Here is a 26,467-nt window from a genome sequence, read left to right as displayed (position 1 = left end):
TCATAAACTACTAACTGCATTTGCAGTATCACAGAGAAAAGAAACTAACAGGTAAATGCAAAAAAAAAATCACCCTTTATTTTTCAGAAAAATGAACCTCTTAAATACAAACTTCTTATGTATTTTGTCTCATAGCAATTTTTATTAAAAATACATTATTTGCCTCTTAATATAATATTGGTTTTCCTTTTCCTGTAGTTGGAGTTTTGATATTGTTTTGAAGGTATCTGTTAAAGAAATTATATCAAGTTACATCAGAATTGTCAATGTATGAAATTCTTTTTCTCTTCGTGGTGTTATTCACAGAATTTCATCAGATAATGAAGAATTTGATGACAGAATGAAAATCAGTTTCCTTTGCTCTTCTGTTTATGCTTCCTCAGATAGTACAAAAGTAGCTTTACCATTTACATGATAAGTATGAGATTGCTATTATGATAAAAAAAAGCACACTTCTTATTATAAGTGCTTACTTTACAATGCACTTCCATTGTCTCAAGGTTATTGCAGAGAACATAAACCTTAAACACTGTAAATCCTCTTCAGTGGTAATGGCTATTGTTTGGCAGATTGTAGGCAAAGTCCACGATATAAACCAATCCTTAGCCTATGTTGTTCTCTTCATCTTAGTCATCAGGGTTTTATTTGTATTTAAATACTTTTACTTATAGCCAGGCGGTGGTGGCGCACGCCTTTGATCCCAGCACTTGGGAGGCAGAGGCAGGTGGATATCTGTGAGTTCTAGGCCAGCCTGATCTACAAGAGCTAGTGCCAGGACAGGTTCCAAAGCTACAGAGAAACCCTGTCTTGAAAAACTAAAAAAAAAAAAAAATTTACTTTTCAGGTATTCAACCTGTTTGTAATTCTGCCAGAAAAAAAGATCACTGACTTACCAAAGGACATAACATAGTATTTGGAATATAGTATATAGTCATAATGGATATAAGTAGAATAGAGATATTAATTGTTCAAAATATGGATGATAATAAATAATTATTTATATTAATAGATATTTTGAAACCATTTAAGTATGTTTCTTTCAATTGTTATTTGTTTTAAAGTATAATTTTTAACGTACAACATTTTATTGTAATGAGTTCACAAATAAAACATTCTATTGCTAGGTGAAAATTTTACTATTTCTGGTAACTGCTTTGCCTGTTTTGTTTTGGGTACTATAGATAACTCCAGAAAGATCCAATGAATGAAGCAAATTACTCCGAAGTGTCTGAGTTTATATTCCTGGGATTATCAATCTACAGACCAACACAATACTTCCTCTTTGCATTTTCTACAATCTCATATGCATCTATTTTTCTAGGAAATTTCTCAGTTGTGCTTATAGTTATCTTTGACCCCCATTTACATTCACCCATGTATTTCCTTTTAGCTAACCTTTCATTTGTTGACTTTTGTTTTTCAACCTCAACTGTCCCTAAATTGATTTCTGATCTGTATTCCAGTCATAATACCATTTCATTCCAGGACTGTATCTTTCAGATGTTTGTCCTTCATGTCCTGGGGGGATGTGAGATGGTGTTGCTGGTGGTCATGGCCTGGGACAGATATGTGGCCATATGCAAGCCCCTCCACTACCTGACCATCATGAGCCCACAGAAGTGCATTTTGCTTGTGATTGGTGCCTGGGTTATTGGTCTCATTCACTCAGTGACTCAATTAGCTTTTATTGTCCATTTGCCTTTTTGCAGTTCTAATGAGATAGATAGTTTTTACTGTGACCTTCCTAGGTTCATCAAACTGGCCTGTATAGACACCTACAGGATGGAGTTCTTGGTTACTGCTGAGAGTGGATTAATTTCTGTCACTACCTTCTTCTTATTGATTCTCTCTTACATCTTCATACTGTTCACTGTATGGAAACAGTCGTTGGACAGTTTGTCTAAAGCCCTCTCTACGCTTTCTGCTCACATCTCTGTTGTTGTTTTATTCTTTGGACCATGTATTTTTGTGTATGTATGGCCATTTCCTACTGTCCCAGTGGATAAGTTTCTTGCCATTCTAGACTTCATGATTACACCCATCCTGAACCCTGCCATTTACACACTGAGGAACAAAGACATGAAGGTGGCAATGAAGAGATTGGGTAAGCAGCTCCTGAGTAGGAAAAGTGCCTGCTAAATTCCTCAGGAGAATATGCAACCTGAAAACTCTATTATACACACAAACATTAAATGACCTCTTCTATTTTGATGAGATTTATTTTTCCTACTGCAACAGCTTCATGAACTTATATAATTTCAATTTGATAATGAAATGATCTCATATTTATTGGTTACTAGTTACATAATATTATGTATGTATTGTTGCCTATCATTTATATATCGCATTTTTGTTATTTATTGATTATATATTTACTTGTTATTATGAAATACATATTTTAGACTCTTTAAAAAGCACTAGAGGAAATAAAAGTAATAAATTATCCATTGTTTTAACACCAAAATATTCATTGTTTCCTTCCCGATGTTTCTTGTACTATTTTTTTTTAATTTTTACCTAAATTTACTCAAGCTGACCTCAAACTCAAAATCCTCCTGCTTCAGCCTCCTGAGCACTATGATTAATATGTGCTTGATCACATTCTGCTTGCTTTTCACTTTGTGTGTGTGAAGAATAAGTCAACAAGATTGTATGGTATGGGTAAAAGTCAGCAGGAAGAAGAGATAGATGTAATCTGCACGCTTGTTGGAAACATGGAGTAAAAGGCTGTGCAGAGAGAAGGAAAGCCCCTGAACTAGGATATACTTACCAGGGGTGTAATTGAAGAGACTTTATGTAGGAGCTGGGGGCAGCATGTTTTTGTTTGTTTGTTTGCTGGTGGGGGTCCTCTGCTTCAACATCTAGCAGCTTCAGGGAGAGAATGATAGTGTTCAAAGGCGGGTAGTGAGAATGGAAGAGGAAGAAAGAGCTTAAGTTTATATGAGTAAACAAGGGAGAGAAGAGGGAAGGAGAGGGAGGAGGAAAGAGGAGAGGAGAAAGGTAGGGAGGGGAGTAAAGGCTGCAGCGAGGGTCGGAGATGGACGCTGAAAAGGAGCACTGTCTCCATTGAGACTGACACGGATATTTACTGGAACACAGATTTGTTTTCCTGGAGAGATGGCCAGAAGTGACCTGTACATGCACAATGAACTCCCTTAAACTCCAGGATTGTTAGCAGTGCAGGGGGCTCTCTCTTGTTCATGCGCACACAAATGTTTGCCAGTGTTGCTTAGCAACCTGGAGTAGAACCACGGTTTCTGGGGATGTTAGAAGCTATTTCTCCCACTCTACAACCTTGGTGCCAGATCTTCTAGGACTATATTGATTTTACATAAGCTGATACTGAGTTTGGGAATTAGTGAATGTAAAGACAAGTCCTTGAGAAAATCCAAAGGGTCAGTCAGGGACAGGTGGGTGAGACCAGTAGCTTTAGTCATGAGTAACTTGGTTCACGGAATTAAGGAAAAGACACCTATGGGATTCTGCGATGTTCCACGAAAAAACCTGTTCGACTTTTTACGTGACATGAAAAGCATTTCTGTCCCAAATAAACCCAGATATAAACCTCTCAAAAAGATCCACCAGGCTGCAAGCGAGGGTGATGTCAAAAGACTGCAGAAAATGATACATCTTGGGAAACACAGTGTACATGACAGAGACTTTAAGCAAAGGTAATAGTAGCTACGAGAAAAAGGGAGGGGTTTGCGTGGAGGATGTGATATGGCTTGTTATATCCAAAGACCAGCGTAAGGGAGCCAGGAGGAGGGGGTGGCGTCTCTTGTTCTGTCTCTGGAACCTCAGCAGTGCCACATGACTTGCACACCAACTGTGGAGGTCACTAGTCCAGCTTGTCCAATCCCACTACAAATTTAACCTGAAAAATCACAAACTTATCAAGTAATTTTTTCACCACTGATAGCTATTATGTAGCATTCATACTGTAGTATTCTTTTTTCTTTTTGTTTTTGTTTTGTTTTTCGAGTCGGGGTTTCTTTGTGTAGAACAAGTTGTCCTGGAACTAGCTCATGTAGACTATGACAGTCTCGAACTCACAAAGATCTGCCTGCCTATGCCTCCCAAGTTCTTGAACTAAAGGTGTGCGTTACCACTGTCTGAACATATTGTCCTATTCTTAAAATCTTGTCGCTTTGCCCCTTTTAGCAAATTTAGAGACTTTAAGTGCAATTTAGAATCCTTGAAATTATTAGTATTTAAACATATCAGAAAATATTATCATATAGTTTTATGTACTTGAAATCGTGTTTGCTGAGTAGAGTTAATAGTGATAATCTTAGATTGAGTTGTCAAGTGCAGGGAACTATTCTAGGTATTTTGCATATGTCCGTAATTCCCAATGATGCATCACCATGGTGTTCTGTGAGACGAGTACTACTTTTGATCTTTGCTTTACTGGTGAGAGGTTTGATTCATAGTAATCCTAAGTAGTTTGTAGCAAAGTTTAAGTCATAATGAAAACCTATAGTGATTTAACCTAAGGCCATGCTTTTACTAGTCAACTTTTTCCTGGTAGGGGATAATACTCAATAGCAGATTAATTTCTAAGCATGAAAAGAGGCCATGTGCTCAGTTCCCAAAATCACACAAAAGATACCAACAGTAATATTTCCTATTTTTGAGTACTATAAGATAATAAATATTTCCATTTTAGTCTTCACAAGGACTTAACTATTTGTTCAGAAGGTGGAAGAATCACATACCATTCAATGTTTAAGGATAATGAGCCATCGAATATTATAGGATTATATGAGTAATTGTTATTTTTAAGATAGTGTTATAGAATTTTATTTAAAATTCCTCATTTCCATAGGACTGCTCTGCATTTTGCTTGTGCCTATGGCAAGGTAGAAGCAGTGAGTGTTTTACTGAGAAATAATTGTGACATTGATGCCGTTGACAGAAACTCCATCACACCTCTGATGAAGGTACGTATAGCTATCCAAATCAAGCATGAAATAGACTTGGTTTAAATGATTATAAACAAACTTTCCACATGAACCTGTCACTACATGATAAAATTTATGTGATGTTTATATTGAATTCTTTGAACAAGCTATCTGTTTCTTGGTATAATCCCTAGGCTGTACAAAACTGGACATATGGATGCGTGCATACATTGTTGAAGCATGGTGCTGACCCAAACCATACGGACAAAAATGGCAATACTTCTCTCCACTATGCTGTATCTGAAGACAATCAGATGCTGGCTAAATATTTACTTAAGCATAGTGCAGATATGGAACAAAAGAACAAGGTATAGTTCATGGAACTGTGTTCTCCAAATAATCTGAAATACATGTGTGTTAATGGTAATAAAAGTAGGATTAACTGTAAGTTAGGAATTCAAGAGTTCCTTCAATGGAAAGACTTTGAAATAGCTTCATTGTTTAAAATATGGCTTCAAACAGGGTTGCTTTGAAAGAAGTGTCAAAATATAGAACATCCAGGACTACTATATGTGCAAATACTATGCTTGCTATATTTGTTCAAGGTAAAGCCTCTCTTTTTATGGTTTCTTTTCACTAAAATTTGTCTCTAACTTGTGTGAGGTAACTTAATTGGAGAACAAAAATTCCCTTGCTAATGAAACTATTTTAAAACTCAAGTTAAACAGAAGATTTTGGGACAAATTTTAAATTTTCTTGCTGTTTAAAAATATTATCAAATGATGTATTTTTCTATGTTAAGCCTGAATTGAAGACTACAGAACCAGAACCTTATCAGAAATAAGAAGACCCACCTGGAAGTTAGGCAATTGAAGGAATATATGAAGAATTATTATTATTTTCAACTTAAGGTTTTAATGAACATTTTTCATTTATTTTGATCACACTCTTTTCCCACCTGCAGCTCCTGCTAGATCCCCACCCACCCATCTTCTTATTTATTCAACTTCATGATGCCCTTCACAAAAAAAGCAAAGCCACCACCAACAAAAATCAAAAACCAAAATCAAAACTAGCAGAATTATTTTAGTATGTGCATTGTTATTGTGCCTCCTGTTTGAGGAGTAGACAGTCTTAGTTGCCTGTTGTTCAGTCTGAGGAGCACTCCGAGGACCTCAGACAGGTAGTGAGTACCTGGTAGTTATGTGGAAAAGCAGAGGAATGATCAAAGAATCTACTGATGCATTTCCTTTTTTGGAAAGAAATGACTGACATTTAGGTCAACACCTAACTTCTGTTCTCAAATCTACTGTGGCATGCCTGGATTGGGAGAAGGGGGAGATGGAATTTGCATTTTTGCATATTGAAATGAAATGTGATTCCAGCTGCTTGTTCCTTGAATGTCCCCATCTAGGTAGGGGAGCAAAGTTTTCAGTGACTGAGGCCTTTCTCTTCTCAGTGGTATGAACAAATGGTGAAGGATTAGAAATAAATAAGGATTAGAAATAAGGAAGCTTCCTAGTTCAAGCATTGCATGTACCTATGACCTCAGGAGAAGTCTGGACATTTGTATTACACATAGAGGTTTCTATGCAGAGTTTAATCTTTAAATCTAATTAGTCGTGGGCAAAATATTTGCAAAATTACTTCCTTGAAATTCTGAAACAGTTCCTAGAATGTATGGATGCTCAAATCCAAAGGAACTCTAGAAGAGTGCAGTTGTATCCTAATAATCTTAGCCCCACTTTTTTCTTTTGCTCCTTTTATGTTTTGGAAGGAAATAGAGTAACAATCATGATGATTTTCTTATATAATATCCCCTTTTGCTTTAAGAAAAAAATAATTTGCTACTTCTAAAAGATCTTGAAAATAATAAGAAGCTAGATTTCTAAGAATTCTATGTATTATTAATATCCAGCTCAACAGATTCCAAACTAGTAATTGTAAGGTTTTTTTTTTTTCCGTACATCAAAAGAGTAGCAAATCACAACCTTGACAACTGAGCTGTTACAAAATCTCAATGTGATTTGGTCAGTTCATAAAGCCTGGGTATCCTATTCTAACATTTGTAATCACTGCAAAACTGTAAGTTAAGGACAGTGTTGACAATCAACTGAATGATTTTGCTTTGATACTCTTAAGTAACTAATGATTCATTTCATTAACTTTAGGAGAAAACAATGCAAATTGTTTGGTTAGAAGCATTACATCAACTCTTAATATCCTTATCTTAAAAAGACTGGAATGTTTGTTTGAAAGTGTTACCTCAATTCTTAACATCCTTACCCAAAAAAAGTTTGGAATGCTTGGTTGAAAGTGTCATCCCAGCTCCTGACATTCATTTTGGAATGCATGAGTGGAAAGTTCCATTTCAAACCCCTCCCCTGGGAGTTGCCAGTCTAAACCCCACCTTCAAGAAAGCATGTCAAATGGTGACCCCTCCCCAGAGAGTGTTGAGACCACTTCCACAGGCTATTTAAACTGCCCCCCAGAGAAGGAACATGTGGTCTTTCAGATTGTCCTTCCCCTTCTCCGTGTTTTTCCCGAGGGCCTCCCATGAGCACAGTCTGTCACTCATTAAACCTGGGCTTTTTTTTTTTTTAATTCGATTTGATTTGGTCAGATTGGCATTACCGCGTTTGTGGAGAGACATACCCTGGCAGAAAAACTTTACATTTGGAGGTCCTGGGGGAGGAGGGTACTGCTTTTTCCCACTGGCCTGGGCTACATATTGAAAGGTGCTGAAAGATTCCCTTCTTGCCCTTGCTTTCTATCAGGCTAAAATTGGCTTCATCTGGGTCAGCTCCCCTTTTATTGAGCACTAAGCACCATGAGGACCCAGGGCCCATTCATTTGTCAGGCGTGGTTGAAGATGCCTACTGCGCCAGACCGCTGACCTGACTAGCAGCGAGCCAGGCAAGGCAGTCCTCGCCATGTTCCATCAGACAAAGCGTCCCACCATGGAATTCTCACACCCCTCTGTTTTTTGACTCAAGAGTCTTATCACAGTGGACTCATTGTGGTAGACTTTGAGTCCAGAGACTCAGCATAGACTTGTAAAAATGGAAACTTACAATTTGAGGCCTGATCTCCAAATGCCCTTAGGCTGCCTTTTATAAAAAATCTTTTTAAATTGGGGCTGTATTACACCATGCATCCCTTAAGCCCCGAATGCCCATGGTTTCTGGATGCTGTGCTCCCACTCCCTTTCCTGTTTTCCCTTCCCTGCTTCCCCTCCCTGCTTGTTTAGCTGTTTGCTATTTGTCTCACACTGGAACTCTCTACAAAGGATACGTTTCCCGTTTTCCTTTCACTCAAAAATTGTATAGGTGTTACATCTTTATGTTTCTGTCCTGTCTTGTAGTGTCTGCTAACCTGGTCCTTAATGGGAACACTGGTGTGGTCCCTGGCTTCTACCGCCTGCCTCCACCAGGATTTTTAAGTTGGTCAGCTGACACGGGTTCCTAAAAATGCTTTGTCTGTCTGTTAAACTAATGTAGCCACACTATGCTTTTATGTCTATGTGTGTATGTTTCCATAGTATGCTTGTCTTATTTCTCTGTGCATATGTGTGTGTGTGTGTGTGTGTGTGTGTGTGTGTTTTAAGGTTTGTAAAACTTGTAACTCCAAATTACAAGAGCTCTGATCTCCAAAGGTGTGTTTGGTTTTTCTATGAATGTATATTCACCTATGTACCTACACAATACATACAATAAGTTAATAAATGTAATTTAAAAGTTTTCAGTTGGCTTTGAGCATGTTTTGGTGCCCAGTGTCTGTACAGGTGGTCATGTGAGGTACAAGTGTAGCTCATTTTAAAATATTGATGTGGATATAAAAATACAGCTAATTCACACCCAAATCTTTTGTTATTATGTGCTAGAGGATGTAGCTACTGATGCCCAGATACGGCATCTGCCCTTAAGAAAGTTTTAGAGGAGGGGAAATCAAATACACGTTTTCATATATTAAAATGCCATGGTAGACAGAAATGTTTGTAGAACACAGATTTAAAATCATCTTTGAAAGGGGATGAGTGGGGTTCATGTGTCACATACAGGTAGATAGATGAAAGGCATTTCAAGGAGGAAGAACGTGCAGTGGACACGAAGGGAGAAAACTGCTTATTCACTCGAGCAAGCATTAATACTCACAGGGATTCATTAAGACTCAATTAAGTTAAATATTACAATGATTTTTAATTGTTTTGCAGGATGGCTTTACACCACTTTTACTGGCTCTCAAGGAAAACAAAATAGAGATGGCAAAATTTTTAGTAAAGAAGGGAGCAAACATACATGTATTTGATGAGATGAAAAGGTACTGTTGTCTGATTTTTTTTAAAAAAAATTGAGTCCCATACTGAAATAACAATCACACAAAGAAGAAATATCCAATTTATGTGAAGAAGACTAACTAATAGGGATTCAGTGATCAGATATCAACTAGTCATTAGGCTAATTAGTTAGGGAAGCACAGCAACAAGTTGAAGTGTGTAATACAAATCATTTATCATAAGTTTCATATCCCTTTATTATATTGATTGATGATTGTTATGTGAGTTTTTGGCTGAACAGCTGATATTATGATAGATTAGTGGGGTTTTAGTTTGGTTTTACTAATATTTTTAATAATTTTGAACTTTATTAACTTTGATTCACAACAGAATTCAATCATTTTACAGTATTTTTCCTTGTTCTTGTATGGTTGCCCTGTAAAATGCCATATTAATTAATCATCAAGAAAGCTGACAATCACAGTCTAATGTATGACTCTAATAATGAGGTCAGATTATATTTTAATGACTAAGAGTTATTGCAGGATGCAGCTCAACCCCACACCATTTATTCCTGTACAATTGGTATTGATATGTTTGTATTTACATAGTATTGGGGAAGGAGAGCAAATTCATTTCATTAGGAAAAATATGAAGCTAAGTCATTGGTGTAGATTGTGCATTGGTGCTGCTAAGGGGATGCAGATTCGTACATGACTTCATTAAAGTCAGATACCTAGTTGCTAGGTATGTAATCTACTAGTGTTAGATATCACCAAATATGAAAAGGAGAATAATTCTATGGAGAAGTTTTCATGAGATGATTTATGTAGCACTTCGGGCAGTGCATAGCACATGATATCATCACTACCAACTGCAGCTACAATGAGTTTTATTATTAACAGATATTTTATAATGTTATAATTGCTTAAATAATGAAAATAGTTTTCAATTGTCTGTTGGTTATGTTACACTAACCTAGAGAAAATGGAACCATCTTAATTTACATCCTTATCTACTTAAGAAGAATAACTTTTATACAGTTACATTCTACCAAAAGTGTTGAATCAAAGCATTCTACTGAGAATATGTGAAACAGTACCACAAGCTCCTCATCCATTTTCTTCTTTTGTCTTTGGACACCATTTACAATGATGAATCCATGTAACCATAAAATGTATGTGTATAAAAAGGAAAATTACAAGCAGACAAACAAGATACTAAATTTGTAAAATATAACAAAATATTAACAGTTTTAATTGACATTCCTAATAATGAAGCTATTTCTGTGGTATTTCAGAAACACACTCTTATATGCCATAAGATGGGATGCAAAAGATATGGTCAGTCTCCTTCTGAAAGAAGGAATTGACTTTTCCTTTAAAGATGTATTCGGATGGACTGCATTACGTTATGCTATTGAAGGCACAAGTAAAGGGTAGGTGTTTGCCTTAGAATGCTAGCAAATACTAATTTGTAGTTCAAATTAATCACAAAGTCTTCAAATTCCATTACATAATATATTATTGCTTACTCTATGTCGTCTTGAAATAGCAGTGCCTAGCCAATATGCAAAATGCATTAGAAGGCTTTCTTTGTCTCATGGCTTGGTTTGGTAATGCTGTAGATTGAACCAAGTAGCTCATTTATGCTGGGCAATTCTGTCACTGAATTACATTTCTGTGTAGAACTAGACCTTAAAAATTATGGATTATAACACTTTTCCATTTCATCCAACTATAACTCTATAAATTATATTTATACATATATTTATATATGTATATGTATATAGTGTCAGATACTTGATTTTCTAATTAGTTGTTTTAGTCTTCAGGCATGGTTTTCCTGAACAGAGTCAATTTCTCTGGTGGGCTTTTTTTCTATATATTGTTCTTTGAATCTTGAAGAAGATGAAGGTTTCAGGGTTCCCTAAGTGCCAGGAAAGAGGTGGAGCAAAAAGAGGGCATTCTAATCCCTCTTTTATTTCTACTGATTCTGTGGCTGCAGTGCTGCTATTCACACTGTCCCCGAGACCAGTAGGGGTTGACCTTGCTAACCAGGCTGCCTTTGTTGAATCAGTTCTCTGATGACTGAAGGCAGTTCACAGTGCACTCTTACATTGAAAAGTTACAATATTTTAATTGAATGGTTAGTCCCAAAGTTACAGAGGTTTTCTTTGCTTTCTGAGCTTTTAGTTTGTGCTACACTTTTTGTTGTTGATTAGACCATTCTCATTTATTCAGAACCTTATATGGAGCCCACCTTTCATTTTAATCATAGACCTTGATGATTTATTAACTGTGAAGAATTTGTTTATCTGGTAGGGAATATGACATGGGATCATGGTAAGCTGTCATGATTGTTCAAATCACATTGCAGGGAACATCACAAGTCTTTATTCATTACTGCCAGAATTTGGCCAACAGACCCCTTTGCATTCTGTGCAGCATCCTTTCCTGAGTGCTATGAGAGCCAATAGCATCCTTCTCTGAGTAGGTGTCAGTCTTAGTCTGTATTTAAAAGAACTCATTCACATTATGCTCCACTGGAATCCATGTATCAAACAGGACAATCCATCATTCTAACAAGGATCTTCAGGTTCAGAGCTTGATTGTGTATAGGAGGACTACAAGCAACTAAGTGAGGTTTTAGAAACTCAGGTTTTCTTATTTATATATTTATTAAAGATTTCTGTCTCTTCCCCGCCACCGCCTCCTATTTCCCTCCCCCTCCCCCAATCAAGTCCCCCTCCCTCATCAGCCCAAAGAGCAATCAGGGTTCCCTGCGCTGTGGGAAGTCCAAGGACCACCCACCTACATCCAGATCTAGTAAGGTGAGCATCCAAACTGCCTAGGCTCCCACAAAGCCAGTACGTGCAGTAGGATAAAAAACCCATTGCCATTGTTCTTGAGTTCTCAGTAGTCCTCATTGTCCGCTATGTTCAGCGAGTCCGGTTTTATCCCAGGCTTTTTCAGACCCAGGCCAGCTGGCCATGGAAATGTTCTATTAGAAATTCAGTTTTAAGGTTTTGGTCATTAAGAGTTTGGTAGTGCACAATCATTTTATTTAATGGAAATAAATACACATTTAAAAGGTTTTATTTTCAAGTTGTTAAATAGCTGATTTATTTCCTAAATTATATGCCATTAAATTAGAGCGACTAGCATTTAAATTTAGGGCTTGTGATAGTTAATTATAATTATCAAGTGACACAGCTTAGAGTCACCTGGAGGGGGAGCGTCAGTGAGTGATCCTTCAGACTGACCTGTAAAATGCTCGGTAGGTAACTGATAGATGTGGGAAGATCCAGCCTACTGTGAGTAGCACCATCCCCTAGGCAGGTGTCCTGACTCATAAGGATAGAGTATGTGAGGAGCATGCATCGCATTCATTTCTTTATGTTCTTGATGGTGAGCATGATGCAACTGCCTACTTCAGGTTCCTGCTGTCTCGACCTTCCTGCAGTAATGATCTACTATGGTGGGCAAAAATAAATCCTTCTTTCCCTCAATTCCCTTTTACAAGATGATTTTACCACCGCAACAGAACTGAAATTAGAAGAGGATTTCATGTTTTCTGGATAAGTACAATAACTGAATACAAAACTGTAAAAGAAAAGAATTCATTGGGTTTTACTTGCATATGACAATGCCTTTGATATTGCCTACAAATTCTAGGAGATGCAACATAATATAAAATGTTTTTAATATCAATTTTAAAATAGTAATTTTGCATTTTTCTCTTTTCATATGGCAGTAGTCGGAAAATCCTTATGGACTACGATGAAAAGTTACGTATTAAAAATAAAGATGGCAGTCTAGGTAAGGCTTATGGAAATGGTAAGTGAATATGAAAACCATGATTAGATCAGTGACAAAATATATTAGCACTTTTAAATTTTGTTTTCTAAGCATATACAATTGAAACTGCTTCCCATATTTTCAATATTTTAATTTAGGCAATAATACTCATATTCTGTTGCCCTAATTTTAGTTATTTCTTATTAAAGTTGTCTCTTAACTTATAGTAACTTCACTGAATATTTTTTTGTCTATGTTGAGGCATATTTTAATTATTCTATATGGCATCTATTTTACTGTGTAGTTGAGATTGGCTTTGAACTCTTGATCTAAGATGCCATAACTTCTCAGTTCTTGAGGTTTGGGGTATACAGTGTACATCCAGCAGCTTTCTTGATTAAAATCAATAATTATTTATTTATTTATTTATTTATTTATTTATTTATTATACAATATTCTGTCTGTGTGTATGCCTGCAGGCCAGAAGAGGGCACCAGACCCCATTACAGATGGTTGTGAGCCACCATGTGGTTGCTGGGAATTGAACTCAGGACCTTTGGAAGAGCAGGCAATGCTCTTAACCTCTGAGCCATCTCTCCAGCCCCCAAAATCAATAATTTTTGAGGCTATGGATTGAACCTAGAAACTTATACCTTTAAAGCAAGCTCTGCAGCGATCACCTTCTCTCTTAGCTCCTTTCTGCCTTTTGTTCCTGATCATAAGCATAGAATATGATGGTAAATACATTGGAAAAAAACTTTATATTTATAGCAATTTCCCACTTAATGAACAAAATTGAAAGAAATTACCCTCCATACTAACAATACTGTTTAGCCCATTTTCTTCATGTTGGGTATCATGTCTAACAATCTCAGGAGGTTGTTTATTTTAAAAGTGCATGTCCTACTTGTTACCTAGATTCTCTGGAGCTGTGGATTGTAGCATGGCTATTCATTGCTTCATAGCTAAAGAGGCACAAAAAGAGATACATGGATTTCCATAGGAAATGGTGAAATAAAAGAGGTCTCCTGGGTAAAATAGAGGCTGGTGTTGGGAGGTTGGGTAGTGAGAGGTTGATGGGAGGGTAGAAAAATCCATCTATTTATCATCTATCTATTTATTTAATTCCTAAAATTAGATTTAAGACATTTAAGATGTTTCAGGGAAATTCTTTTACCATTTTTAGATAAACAGAAATTAATTATTTGTTTCATAGTTGTTCTCATAATAGAACATCATGACTTGCATGTTTTATTAAAACAACTTAAGTTTTTAAGCAGGCTTTCTTTTGATGGGAGGGTAGAAAAGGGAAGGATGGCTTGGGGTCTGGATATATATAGGACATGTCACAAAGATTTCCGTAGAAGATTCCTGCTAGCTGTGAGTTCTTTTGAGCTTAAAAGTCTATTTATTTAGCACAGCTCAAGACTGTGAAATCCTTAAGGACTGATCTTGCAGTAGTACTTGCTACTGCAGGAACTGTATCAGACAAATCTGAGGCTATGTTGCACCAGAAATAAGAATACGGAAACAGAAATAGCTGTCATTGAAATAATTTTTTTAGCATCATTTCTGGAAGATATTGACTTGTATAGAGCTTGCTTTGCACCTGAAAACTCTTTGCTTGGTCTTGGTCTAGATCCATGTTTGTCATGCTTCGAAATACAGTGTTAATAGGTTGACCTTCCTTAAGATAATATTTCTTAGAATAAACGTAAATTTGCATCACATATTTGATATAATTCTTTCTGTAGTAACAAAATAAATAAACTCACTTAGAATTTTGCTAATGTCGCACTGGACATATATTCTACTGTTTGTTCAGCACTGAAAGCTCAAGATTCCATTTAAGTTCGTCTCCTAGAAGTCAGTTAGCATACATGCCATTGGATATTGCATCTTACTTTTAGGTGGCAAGTTATTGAAAGATTTATTCTTCCTCCTTTGGGCCTAGTAAATAAGAAACAGGAAGCAGACTTTTTTCATATATTCATTACTCAATCAGCAATAGAATTAGCATCCACCATAGGCTATTTTTTTTAGACATGGTATGAAAGGAATGTTTTCTAATAAACCTTTAGAGTCATATGGTCCTATGTTTTTAGTATTTTTAGATTTTTTGGTTGTCCTACTTAAAATGCATTTATTTTTCTTAAATAGAATACAAGAATTCTGGAGAAAATTCACTAGCCAAGTAAGATTCATATTACTATAAAAACCATGTTTTCTAAATTTGGAAAGTGTAGGTGAAAAAAATCATTGTTCAGTATTCTACTCTGTAGTAACCCCAATATTTTATAGTTAACACTATTTATTCCTTGTAACTAACATAATAAATGTTCAATGTTTTTCCAATTATAACACTGGTTTTTCTAATTACACAATTATTCATAATAGTGCTTCAATTATTTGAATATCAGTCTGCCTTGGATTCCCATGTGTCCCCTTACTCATTAGCATAAGTTGAAAGAAACCCATGTAGCCCTAAAACCTAGGTCAGATTAGTTTAAAAAGTCAAATTTTGTGTTGAAATAAAAGTATTTTACATTGTTTTTTGTTCTGTTCTCTTTGGGAAAGGCAGTCACATTGACTATAGAAACATTTGGGCTTCTATCTATTTATCTATCTATCTATCTATCTACCTATCATCCATCTATTTATCATCTATCTATTTATTTAATTCTTAAAATTAGATCTAAGACATTTAAGATGGTTCAGGGAAATTCTTTTACCATTTTTAGATAAACAGAAATTAATTATTTGTTTCATAGTAGTTCTCATAATAGAACATCATGGCTTGCATGTTTTATTTAAACAACTTAAGTTTTTAAGCAGACTTTCTTTTGGATTAAAGTAACATGTGTTCTGTGAGACATTGAATAATTTCTGAATTCTTTAAGTTGAGGCAGTTTATGAAGTCAAGTTCATCTAAGGCCTTGCCAATGTATCTGCTGTCACTATTCATATGGAATAAGATTTAAATGTATTGACTCTTTTGTAAATTGGAAGAGGCAGAGGCAAAAAGAAAGCTGGAAATTGGTAGTTGTTTACTTTTTAATAATAAGAAAATTAAGTTCTATTCATATAAATTATGATTATGAGAAATTTAGTAAACAGATATCCAACCTTTTTATTTAAGTTGCATTTATCCATTTTTGTTGTGCATTTGCTCTGTAGGAACCCCAGTGATCCTACTTCTGGGTTCACCTTGCCCAAATCAAATGAGGATGATGATGATTTTAATGACAAGGTAAAATTTTCCTTCTTGAACTTAATATGTTTGTATAGAAATGTGTTTCTATGGCGTTTCCTCTTGAAATTCTGTAGTGGTATACCGCTTGTCATTCTGTTGACAACAGTAGACAATAGTCAGTTGATGAGAAAAAGACTTTTTCCTAAGACTGTGACCCATGACTAATTGGATAGCTCTTTAATTTGATAAACAACAAAGATCAAGGAACTATTCTGAAGAAATAGGGAAAGGTTTAAAATTTACAACTTAAGAGATTTGTATTAGGAATACAATTTCCATAGAAGAGGAGATTTTAAATATGGCAAATAATATTTGATTAAATGTCACTATGACTTATGAACCATACTAATACGATAATGTTTCAGAATCACAATGAAGAACAGATTCCCACCAGGGGACACAGAATCTTTATGGAAGATTGATAACTGCCTTTAGAAATATCTTCAGCTAGAATATCTCATGTCATTTTAGCAAAACTATTCAACTTAGCATTGATAGTCTTTTATAGCAGCTATAGGCTTTATTTTTATTTTTTATTAATTAGTACCTCTTGTGAGTTTATATCTTGGGCCCAGGTTGTAAAGTACATATCAAAAGTGTTCTATTGCACAGTTACAGGCCCAACTTCAGCATTCAAAGCTGTTTTCTCGCATACTCTAATTCCCAATCATCTGTTGGCTGTTTGAAACTGGTAAAAAAACAAACAAACAAAAAAAGCACTAATCAAGATTTTAGTCATATTTCTCCTTCCTGGTGTGAATACTGGATACAAAATTACAAACATTTGTAGTCCTCATTGTCCGCTATGTTCAGCTAGTCCGGTTTTATCCCAGGCTTTTTCAGACCCAGGCCAGCTGGCCTTGGTGAGTTCCCGATAGAACATCCCCGTTGTCTTAGTGTGTGGGTGCACCCCTCGCGGTCCTGAGTTCCTTGCTCGTGCTCCCTCTCCTTCTGCTCCTGATTTGGACCTTGAGATTTCTGTCCGGTGCTCCAATGTGGGTCTCTGTCTTTGTCTCCTTTCCTCGCCTGATGAAGGTTAATATTCAGGAGGATGCCTATGTGTTTGTCTTTGAATTCACCTTCTTATTTAGCTTCTCTAGGAGCATAAATTATAAGCTCAATGTCCTTTATTTATGGCTAGAAACCAAATATGAGTGAGTACATCCCATGTTCCTCTTTTTGGGTCTGACTTACCTCACTCAGGATAGTGTTTTCTATTTCTATCCATTTGTATGCAAAATTCAAGAAGTCCTTGTTTTTTACTGCTGAGTAATACTCTAATATGTATATATTCCATACTTGCTTCATCCATTCTTCCGTTGAAGGGCATCTAGGTTGTTTCCAGGTTCTGGCTATTACAAACAATGCTTCTATGAACATAGTTGAGCATATACTTTTGTTGTATGATAGGGTCTCTCTTGGGAACTGTATTTGAAAAGGACTAGTTCAAAATCATCTGGAAGGACAATGAAAGCTTGACATTTGCATAATGGAATTTTTCTTCAACCGTGAAGTACCATTTTATATTATATTAGGAAAAATAATTATTATGTTTATAAGTTGATAGAAAATCTGTATTAGCTTTTATATGAGAATGTACCTTTTTTCTTACATAATATTAGTAGTTATAAAGACTAAATATAGAGTCACATGAAGTTTCTCTTCTAGAATTGAAAACTTTTATTTGATGATGAAAAATTTCTACATAGCAAACCTCACCCAGGGTGAGGTAGTATGCTTTATTTGGCATGCTCAAAATCAAGCTTAAAATGTATTAATTATTTTTTCGAGAGAGGATTTCTCTGTGTACTGTTGGCTATCCAGGAACTTGCTCTGTGTACCAACCACTCTGGCCTTGAACTCAATGAGATCTGCCTGCCTCAACCTCCTGAGTGCTGAGGTTAAAGGTGTGCACCACCACCACCGGGGAAATTTAAATATTTTCAGTTTAATTTTTAAAAAATTTCATGTATGAGTATTCTGCTTACATTACTTTCACCCTATCTTCTCTCCACTCCAGCAACTTATGTATATGTCCCTATCTGCTCTCAATTTCATGACCTTTTATTGTTTCATTATTTTTACATATGTAAATTTACAAATATATATACTGTATATAAAATATACATTATCTATTGAGTACATTTAGTCTTTTTCACACAGAGTAGGCTTTAAGTTAATCTAGACAGCTATTGATTACCACTAAGAAGAAAGTACTGCTATTGCATCCCCTTTGATCTCTTGTTCCACAAGCAACTGTTATGGTTCTAATGCTCTGCAACTAGGAAGAACTTTTGGTTGCTTTTCTCTTTTGGGAGCTTGCATAGTGTGTTTAGATGGAATGAAACGTTCTTATGGAAAAGCATTCCAGGCAGTACCTGCCAGAAATTTTTCCAGTTCCATATCTAATGTGTGTGGTGTCTCCAGTAACACTCTTATCTCCAAGTTCATGAAAGAGACCGAGAGCAACCTGAAGAACCTATATTTCTTTCGGGGGGGGGGTCTCTTGGAATTCACCATCCGACAAAAGGAAGACAAGTGTTCCTTGCCCGGAGCTGAAGATTTCATTAGCCAGCCTATAGTTTTTAGGGAAGTAGCATCTCCCACAGTGGTATAACTTCATTTAATTTATTTATATATGCACACACATAGATCACATATGCTTTTATGTAAACAGAAAATACTGTTTTTCCTAATGATTTTCAAGCATCCATAGTCTTATTTAGCACTCTGTCCTCTCTATGTGTTATTCTCCTTATCCTATAATTAAAATCTCTTTGTCCCATTTTCCACCTTCTAGAAACCTGAATCATAATTTCTCCCTCACTCTAGAGCTCATCCCTGGACTTCCTTTATATTTTTCTTTCTTCTATGTTTATATGTTTCTTCATATGCTTGTGACATCTAGAATTGAAACTGGGGGTTTTTTAATAAAAAATAAATATTTGAGAAATATTCCAGAGAGGGGGGAACGTATATTTCTTGTGAAGCACTGTTTTGTTTTTAGTACCATAGGGGAAATGGAAAATTCTAGGGTTTGAAATAGTTTTTGTAGTAACATTTCATTTGTGTTAAAAAAAAAAAAAGCCTTGCCTAAAGTTCAGAGAGTAAAACAGCCTCACTGGTCAACCTTAAAGACCAGGCAGTGGTGACACACACCTTTAATCCTAATAGCCACACTATCTTACCTAGTGTGGCAAACCTGGCAGTAGTGGTGCACCCCCTTAATTCTAGCCCTAGAGAGGAGTATAAAATGGGAGGAGAAAGCTCTCAGTCTCAGTTTGATTCTGAGATTCCTGGAGACAGGATCTCCATTTCAGACTGAGGTAGAGGTAAGAGGCAGCAGCTGACTGTTTTGTTTTTCTGAAGTTCATGTTGAACCCCAATTAATGTTGTTATTAATCATGTAACAAGTTTTTTTTTCTGGAGGTTTAAAGAGAAGTCATTTTAAAAAGGAATACTCATTTTAAATATGGAATGTAAGAGTTAGATAGTATAAGGTTAACTTCTTTTATAAGATATCTACAAGTAAGCAGTTTATCTATGGTTATGTCTCTTGTAAACTTCTATTTTTGTTTTACAAAATGGTGAGAGATAGATTTAATCTAGAGAGCATGTGTAAGGTTTGGTATCAAAATAATTGTGTTTTTAGACATTCTTTTTTATGTATAGCTTCTCTTAAAATGGGAAAATTGTGTATCTTAAAATGAGTAAGAAAATATTAATTGCTTTATTTTCTATGAATTTTAGCTGAGTTCTTCTAAGTATGCTCCTGCTAAATGTATCAGTAACGTACATGGGCCTGGAGGTCAAAGAGACAGAAATGAAGCAAAAGGAACAATGGAAGGTGATGTTTTTGTTCTTTAAAAATGTTCTTTGACAGAATGTTGGTTTATGGCATGAGTACTGATGAAATCTCATAGTCAAAGAGCTTTCCTTGCGGTGGATAACCATGAAAAGTGTAAGATAAATGGCAACAATTGTAACTCTTACCAGTCTTTAACAACATGTAAAACTGAGACCTGTCACTAAAGGAGTTTTAATGCATATACCGGTTCTTGCCAATCTTACATGCAAATGGAAATAAGTAAGAAATGAGGACAGAGAGTGAGTAATATTAAATGCAGAAAAAGTGAGGGAATAAATAAAGAAAGAAGGATAAAGATCTTATTGCACAGAGTATGAAAACTAGGATGTAAAGTGTTTAGAATGTGGATCAAAAAGAAAAGAAAAATGTTTGCATGTAACAAAACTGGCTTGAGAAGTAAGAAAAACATTTCCCACTTTTTTTTTTTTTTTTTTTTTTTTGCTTTTTCGAGACAGGATTTCTCTGTGGCTTTGGAGCCTACCCTGGAACTAGCTCTGTAGACCAGGCTGGTCTCGAACTCACAGAGATCCGCCTGCCTCTGCCTCCCGAGTGCTGGGATTAAAGGCGTGCACCACCATCGCCCGGCCCATTTCCCACTTTTTATCACCATCTCACTGTTGCAAAACATCATTCATGTTTGATGACCTGTATCATACAATGGTAGACTTACTTTACTTTAGATCACGATAAACACGACAGGGTCAGTCTTACATGTGTGCTGATGCTACAGGGTTATGTGTTATCAGGTAAATATGTAAGGTCTAAACAAATGTAATTAATATTTTTACTTATAGAAAGTCCAGGAAGTCATCGCCAGACATGATCTGAAGAAGTACAGGACAGATTCCATACATACACTGAGGCAAAGAAATATTGAACAGACAACATAAAAACTATTCTTTCTCAAAGTTATAGAAATTTGGGGTCAATCATAAAAACAATATGCTCAGGTTTCCAAAAGCAATGCATTTTTAAAATATTTTTCTCAGGCAGTCATGTCTCTTCTGTGTGTCCATATTGTTCTTATTTTTAGGTAAACATAGAGAGGGATTTTGATTATTAGTGGTGATAGGATCACATCAAGAGAGAGAATACATCCTCCTTTTCAAATGAGCATGAAAATAAAAATCAAGGATGAAGCAAAGAAAGGAAGAATAGGAACTAGGTTTTATAAGATAATAAGGACAATTCATGGCAGGAATAAACCAGTAGATAGAATGTATAGTAATGTGTTTGGATTCAATCTCATGTCCTCTGTAATGACAGCAAATTTCCTAATGAGACTATTGCTTGTGTGAAAATGCCTTATTGCTCACAAGATACAACATCTTTGGAGAGAAAGATATGTTTAAGTCATTTATGATATATCACAATGTGCTAAAATTGTGCTTTAAAGTAAATGTTTTTAATTTTCATATGTAGCTTGTAAAGATTTTGTAATTTTTCCATGAATAGTGATTTTAAAGCACTGACAATCATATTTCAAAAGTTCATTTGCATTAATTTCAATTTTAAGTTCACATACTTCTTAAAATGCTTACTAAAATTTTAGAGTATGTCTTATTTTGGCTATGTTTTATTTTAACTCCATAATTTTACTTTTCAACTCGATCCCAAACATATTTTTTTTTCTAATTAGACCAAAGCAGAACAAGCAAAAACAAAATCTAGCATCCTCAGAATTTAAACTACCATTCCTAAAGCTACCCATGAGCATTTAGTTGTACACAGATTCTGTTTGTATGGTTAATGTTGTGATAAAATAATTACTGTTTCTCTGTCTCTTTGATGTTTCAGACTCCTTTAAAAAGCATCCTGCATCAAAGGTAATAAGGGAAATATTTTACAACATTAATTTCATACTGTATGAAATACAGAAGTTATTAATTATCATTTCCAATGCCACACAGTCTGTGATTGAAAAAACAGATGCTCTTGCATATGAAGAATCACTGGCAAATCAGGAGGAGTCAATGCATGCAGGTACATCTTGCAGTACTGGTGTCTATTGACATTTATTTCAGCATACTTGAAACATTTACAATGTTCTCTGTTGGCCGAAGTTTTCTGTTCAGCCTGCTGGTTCCTGCAGTCTTTAAATCCCAAAGAAATCACACAGAGGTCTAGTTAGTTATAAACTTCTTGGCCCATTAGCTCAGGCTTCTTAGTAACTCTTAAAACTTACATTAGCCCATTATTCTTGTCTATGTTCGCCATGTGGCTTGGTAACTTATTCATTGAGGCAGTCACATCATGGTTTTTCTGTGGCTGGGTCAGGACTGCCAAGGAATGGACTTCCTTCTTCCCAGAATTTTCCTGTTCTCATTGACCCACCTCTACTTCCTGTCTGGTTGTCCCACCCATACTGCCTGCCTGGCTACTGCCCAACCAGCATGTATTTAAAATATAACTGACAGAATACAGGCCGGTGTTCCACACCAGTTCTCATTCCTTTTGTTGTTTTCCCAAATATCATTGATGAATTTTCTATTAGTGCAAAGATTTTGGCTAGTTGTATGTACAGTTCTTGTTTGTCACCTGCCCTCTGGAAGAACTAAACTAATAGTGGTTTTCCTGATATTTTAGCATATTTCTAGACAAATCCTAATATTAAAAGAATCATCTCATTTTCATACCGCAGATATGTCATACTCTCATAGTTTGTGTCCTGTGTCTAACTAAACTTACCATTTAATTGCCAAAGCAGATATGTATTCAGTACAATCATAAGATATTTACACAATGCCTTATCTCATGGCAATACATCTAAGTACTAATAATTCTGTTATTAAATAAAGAGAATAGCCAGCCTCTTCATGGGTGATTTCAAACATTGCTGCTAGGGTGAGAGTAAGAAGGGGAAACATTGAACAGGTATTTATTTCTAGGAGCTGTTTTGATTAAGGAAGCAATCAGGTTAAAAAGAACCCAGATCTTTTCTTTAGGTCAGGAAAAGATTAATATAGGAAGAATTTACATATTACAATCAATCTTGAATGAGGACAGTTCTGATAGTGGATGATAGTTTTCCACATATGAGAAAGAGTATCCCATATATAAATAAATTACTAGTTATTTTTTGTAAAGAAAATGTTTAACATTTAGGTTAATTTTAATTGTATATTAGTGTTCAATGTGAAGCCATCCCTTGTTACCATGATTGAAAATTTTATTTCTTAATAAGGGTTTGTTCACTTAGGTTGGATGGCTGTATGTATGAATGAATCTTTGAGATGTGTGTGTGTATGCATGTATCTTGAAAAAGGTGCCATCTACTGCCTGTGTAAGTGAACTACTGAATATTTATATGATTAGAAATAACTTAGGAAATAAATTATCCAGTTCCATATTATATTTAAATTGAACAATCATTTAAAAACTGCATTATTTTCAATGTTTTATACAAAAGGTTAGAAAAATAATTATATATGTGTGTGTATATATACATATATATATGTATAGCATTTCTTCATGACTTAACTAAATAATACATATATTTTCTAGTAGGATCAGATATATTTACCCCTGAATCACTGGAAGACAATGTCTCAGAAGACAGTGAAAATATTCAGCTGTTGGCATAAAGGTATTTCAGTTCTTTTGTTCAATAATGTTTGCTTTTGTTTAATTGCATAGCCTGGACAATAAGGAATTAATTTTAGGTTTTTAGTTACCTGTCAATTTAACCCATTAAAATAACTTAGAATATTATTAAATTCTATACTACATTAAAGTTAAAATCTAACTTTAGACTGTGATAAAATTTGTTCAAGTACAATCTCTGGCATTTAAAGCATATCATTTCAGTAGAATGAAAATATAAGATCTAATTTCAGCTTAATGACCAAACAGCTACAATTTTGAACATAACTGTATTTGGTCACAGTAAAGGAATAGGTTTCTCATCATTTCAAGTATGTGATAACATATTTGCCATCTAGAGTGTATTCACCCTCTTTAATTGAGGGAAAGAATAGTGTTGCATAATCAATCCCAACGCATTTTAGGAATGTTCCTCCTTCTGCTATCAGGCTTCTGGTGGCAGAGTGCTGCCTCCCAACAGTTTTGCTTATTAATCTTTGTTGTCAGCTCTACAAAATTTGGAAATACATTAAGATATTTATGTTTGACTTGTATGAGGATACGTTCTCTGGAAGGATTGACTGTGTGATATAGAACAAGAGCAAATATGAGCATCAGCTCAGGTGTTACCTGCTACCACCACAGATTGAGGAAAGGAGGAGAAAGCAAGATGAGCATCAGTCTTCTGTGTCTGTCTGTCTGTCTGTCAAGTCATCCATCCATCTCTCCATCCATTGGTCTATCTATCTATCTATCTATCTATCTATCTATCTATCTATCTATCTAATCACCTCTCTCTATTTTTTGGCTTTGTTTTGTTTTTTATTATTTTTTGTTTTATGAGAGAGGTTTTTCTCTCTATCTCTGAATGTTCTGTAACTCATTCTGTAGACCAGGCTAGCCTCAATTTCACAGGTCCCCTTATGTCTGAGTAGTTGGATTAAAGGTTTGCACCACCAGGACTAGAAAGCACATATGATCTGGCTTCATGTTCCATTCTCCTTCCTCATTTATATATTTACCATAGCACTGGGATGAAGATGCAGGCCATATGAGGGCAATTCAGAAAGTCAGATTTAGTACTTCATTAACCCATGTATCAACTTCTACTTATAATACCAACTATATCCCAAGACCTAGACTTTACCTTGGCTCTAATCATCAGATGTGTTAAAGGAAACTTTACTTGCATTTGTCTTTGAGCCACAATCTTTACATATGTAAAATAAGACTATTCCATGAAAAGAATTAGTATACAGGAAATAAAAAATAGGTTTTAGACCCTACATTTATTATACTTAACATCTATTTAAATGACTTTTTTGAGGAGAATGTCCCTGGTATAATGGGGTGTCCATGAGCACCCAGTTGTCCACGTGCCTAATCATCTTAAATGCTATAATTAAGTGTGTAACATCACTGTAATCTTGAGGGTATTTTGATAAATTTCTCTATGTATGTAGTATTCTATTTCATATTCCTTTCAAACAATCTCCCTTGTCTTGTTTCTTGTGGATTGTTCTGGTACATGTTAATTTTCTATAATAATTTTGCTAATATTTACTCTTTTTCCTGCTTTCCATTTGTTCCTTACTAAACATTATTTCTGTTGACTAAATATTTAGCGTGTTGAAGTGAAAGTAGCAAAACCACAAAGGATTTCAGGATTTTATAGATTCTTAAACACTAGTCAAAATGCTTTTCACTCCATGAACTTATATTTAATATCGTTGGGGAAATGAATGTTTTGATGTAAAATATTAAACTCAAGACATTCAATGGGACTCTGTGAACATAGTAGGCATTCCCAAGTTTTATTCTAATATTTCTTAATATAGGACATATTTCTTTGCATGATTTAATAAGAGATTGAACTATTTCTTCTATGTATTGCAATGATAAAAGGATCAGAACGTGTTTAGAAACTGAATCCAATGGTATAAGTTAAAAGTGAATAAATGAAATTAGTGGGAGATTTAAAAGGGCAAACATGTTCTTTTGAAGAAGACTAATAATTGGAATTTTTGAGGAGTTGTGTACATAATACGTAAAATAAGGACTCAAGATATTGAAACTTACCTATAAATGAATATTAAATTTAAGTGTTTGAATAATTCTAAAAAATATTTTGTTTTTTTATCTTTGTAGGAATTGACAACCCACCATATTTCTATTGACAAATATTAAACAATTTGAAACAATTGGAGGAGTTTCTATAGCAGATAAGAATACAGATTATGTACTGTTTAACAAGCTCATTCATGTACATGTGTGTGTGTGTGTGCATTTATCTGTATGTCTGTCTCTCCCCACCTATCTCTAATTGTATTTATGACATTTGTGTATCAGTTTACAAATGATATGTCATAGATACTTTTATACAGGGTTCTAAGTGGAGCTGAATATATGTTTCTGTTACTCAGCTAAGGTGAGATTTCTCCTACACCTCCTTGCCATATCACCAACATTTTTATAACAGGGTGAGGGAAGTGTCATGCATCCACCAAAGGAGAAAGATACCAGAATGCTGGAAGCTTATTAGTATGCCACAGCCTCATGGTGATACATAGATTAATAGCAATTGGTTGATTTAAGTAATAAGAGTTAACCAGGAATATGTCTAAACAATAGGCCAGGTAGTTTTGTAATTAACATAGTTTCTGTGTGATTATTTGGGTCTGGGTGAGTGGGAATGAAAGAACAATCTTCAGCTATAAGCAAGTTTTTTAAAGTTCTGGTTTTAAACTCACTTATTGGTTATTTTATGCCTAGACCTTCAAATTT

The 26,467-nt window shown here is 35.2% G+C and overlaps 2 protein-coding genes across 2 annotated transcripts; both read left to right on the top strand.

The window, feature by feature from the left end:
- The first annotated feature begins 1,200 nt into the window (after positions 1-1,200).
- Positions 1,201-2,139, top strand: LOC121465866 (olfactory receptor 4F6-like). Its single transcript, XM_041679282.1, has one exon. The coding sequence runs from the start codon at positions 1,201-1,203 to the stop codon at positions 2,137-2,139; it is 939 nt and encodes a 312-aa protein (XP_041535216.1).
- Positions 2,140-3,435: 1,296 nt separating this feature from the next.
- Positions 3,436-25,860, top strand: LOC121465481 (ankyrin repeat domain-containing protein 7-like). The gene is made up of 11 exons (XM_041678707.1): positions 3,436-3,671; positions 4,829-4,943; positions 5,099-5,272; positions 9,118-9,224; positions 10,481-10,618; positions 12,937-13,001; positions 15,141-15,174; positions 16,158-16,230; positions 19,984-20,080; positions 21,899-22,084; positions 25,832-25,860. Exons 1-11 carry the CDS (start codon positions 3,436-3,438, stop codon positions 25,858-25,860), a joined length of 1,254 nt encoding a protein of 417 aa, XP_041534641.1.
- The last annotated feature ends 607 nt before the right edge of the window (positions 25,861-26,467 follow it).

This window comes from Microtus oregoni, unplaced genomic scaffold (genome assembly GCF_018167655.1).
Source record: "Microtus oregoni isolate MIOR12 unplaced genomic scaffold, Mior012 000031F_ref0000149, whole genome shotgun sequence".
Taxonomy (NCBI): Eukaryota; Metazoa; Chordata; class Mammalia; order Rodentia; family Cricetidae; genus Microtus; species Microtus oregoni.
This window is presented reverse-complemented; position numbering and strand designations above follow the sequence as displayed.

What these genes read in the sequence shown, in the direction of transcription:
- LOC121465866 (XM_041679282.1), top strand. Translation starts at nt 1,201, where the DNA reads ATGAATGAAGCAAATTACTCCGAAGTGTCTGAGTTTATATTCCTGGGA.
- LOC121465481 (XM_041678707.1), top strand. Translation starts at nt 3,436, where the DNA reads ATGAGTAACTTGGTTCACGGAATTAAGGAAAAGACACCTATGGGATTC. An exon ending in ATTGAAGGCACAAGTAAAGG is followed by an intron (nt 10,619 to 12,936) that starts GTAGGTGTTTGC and finishes TTCATATGGCAG; the next exon opens with TAGTCGGAAAATCCTTATGG. An exon ending in AGCAAAAGGAACAATGGAAG is followed by an intron (nt 20,081 to 21,898) that starts GTGATGTTTTTG and finishes TTGATGTTTCAG; the next exon opens with ACTCCTTTAAAAAGCATCCT.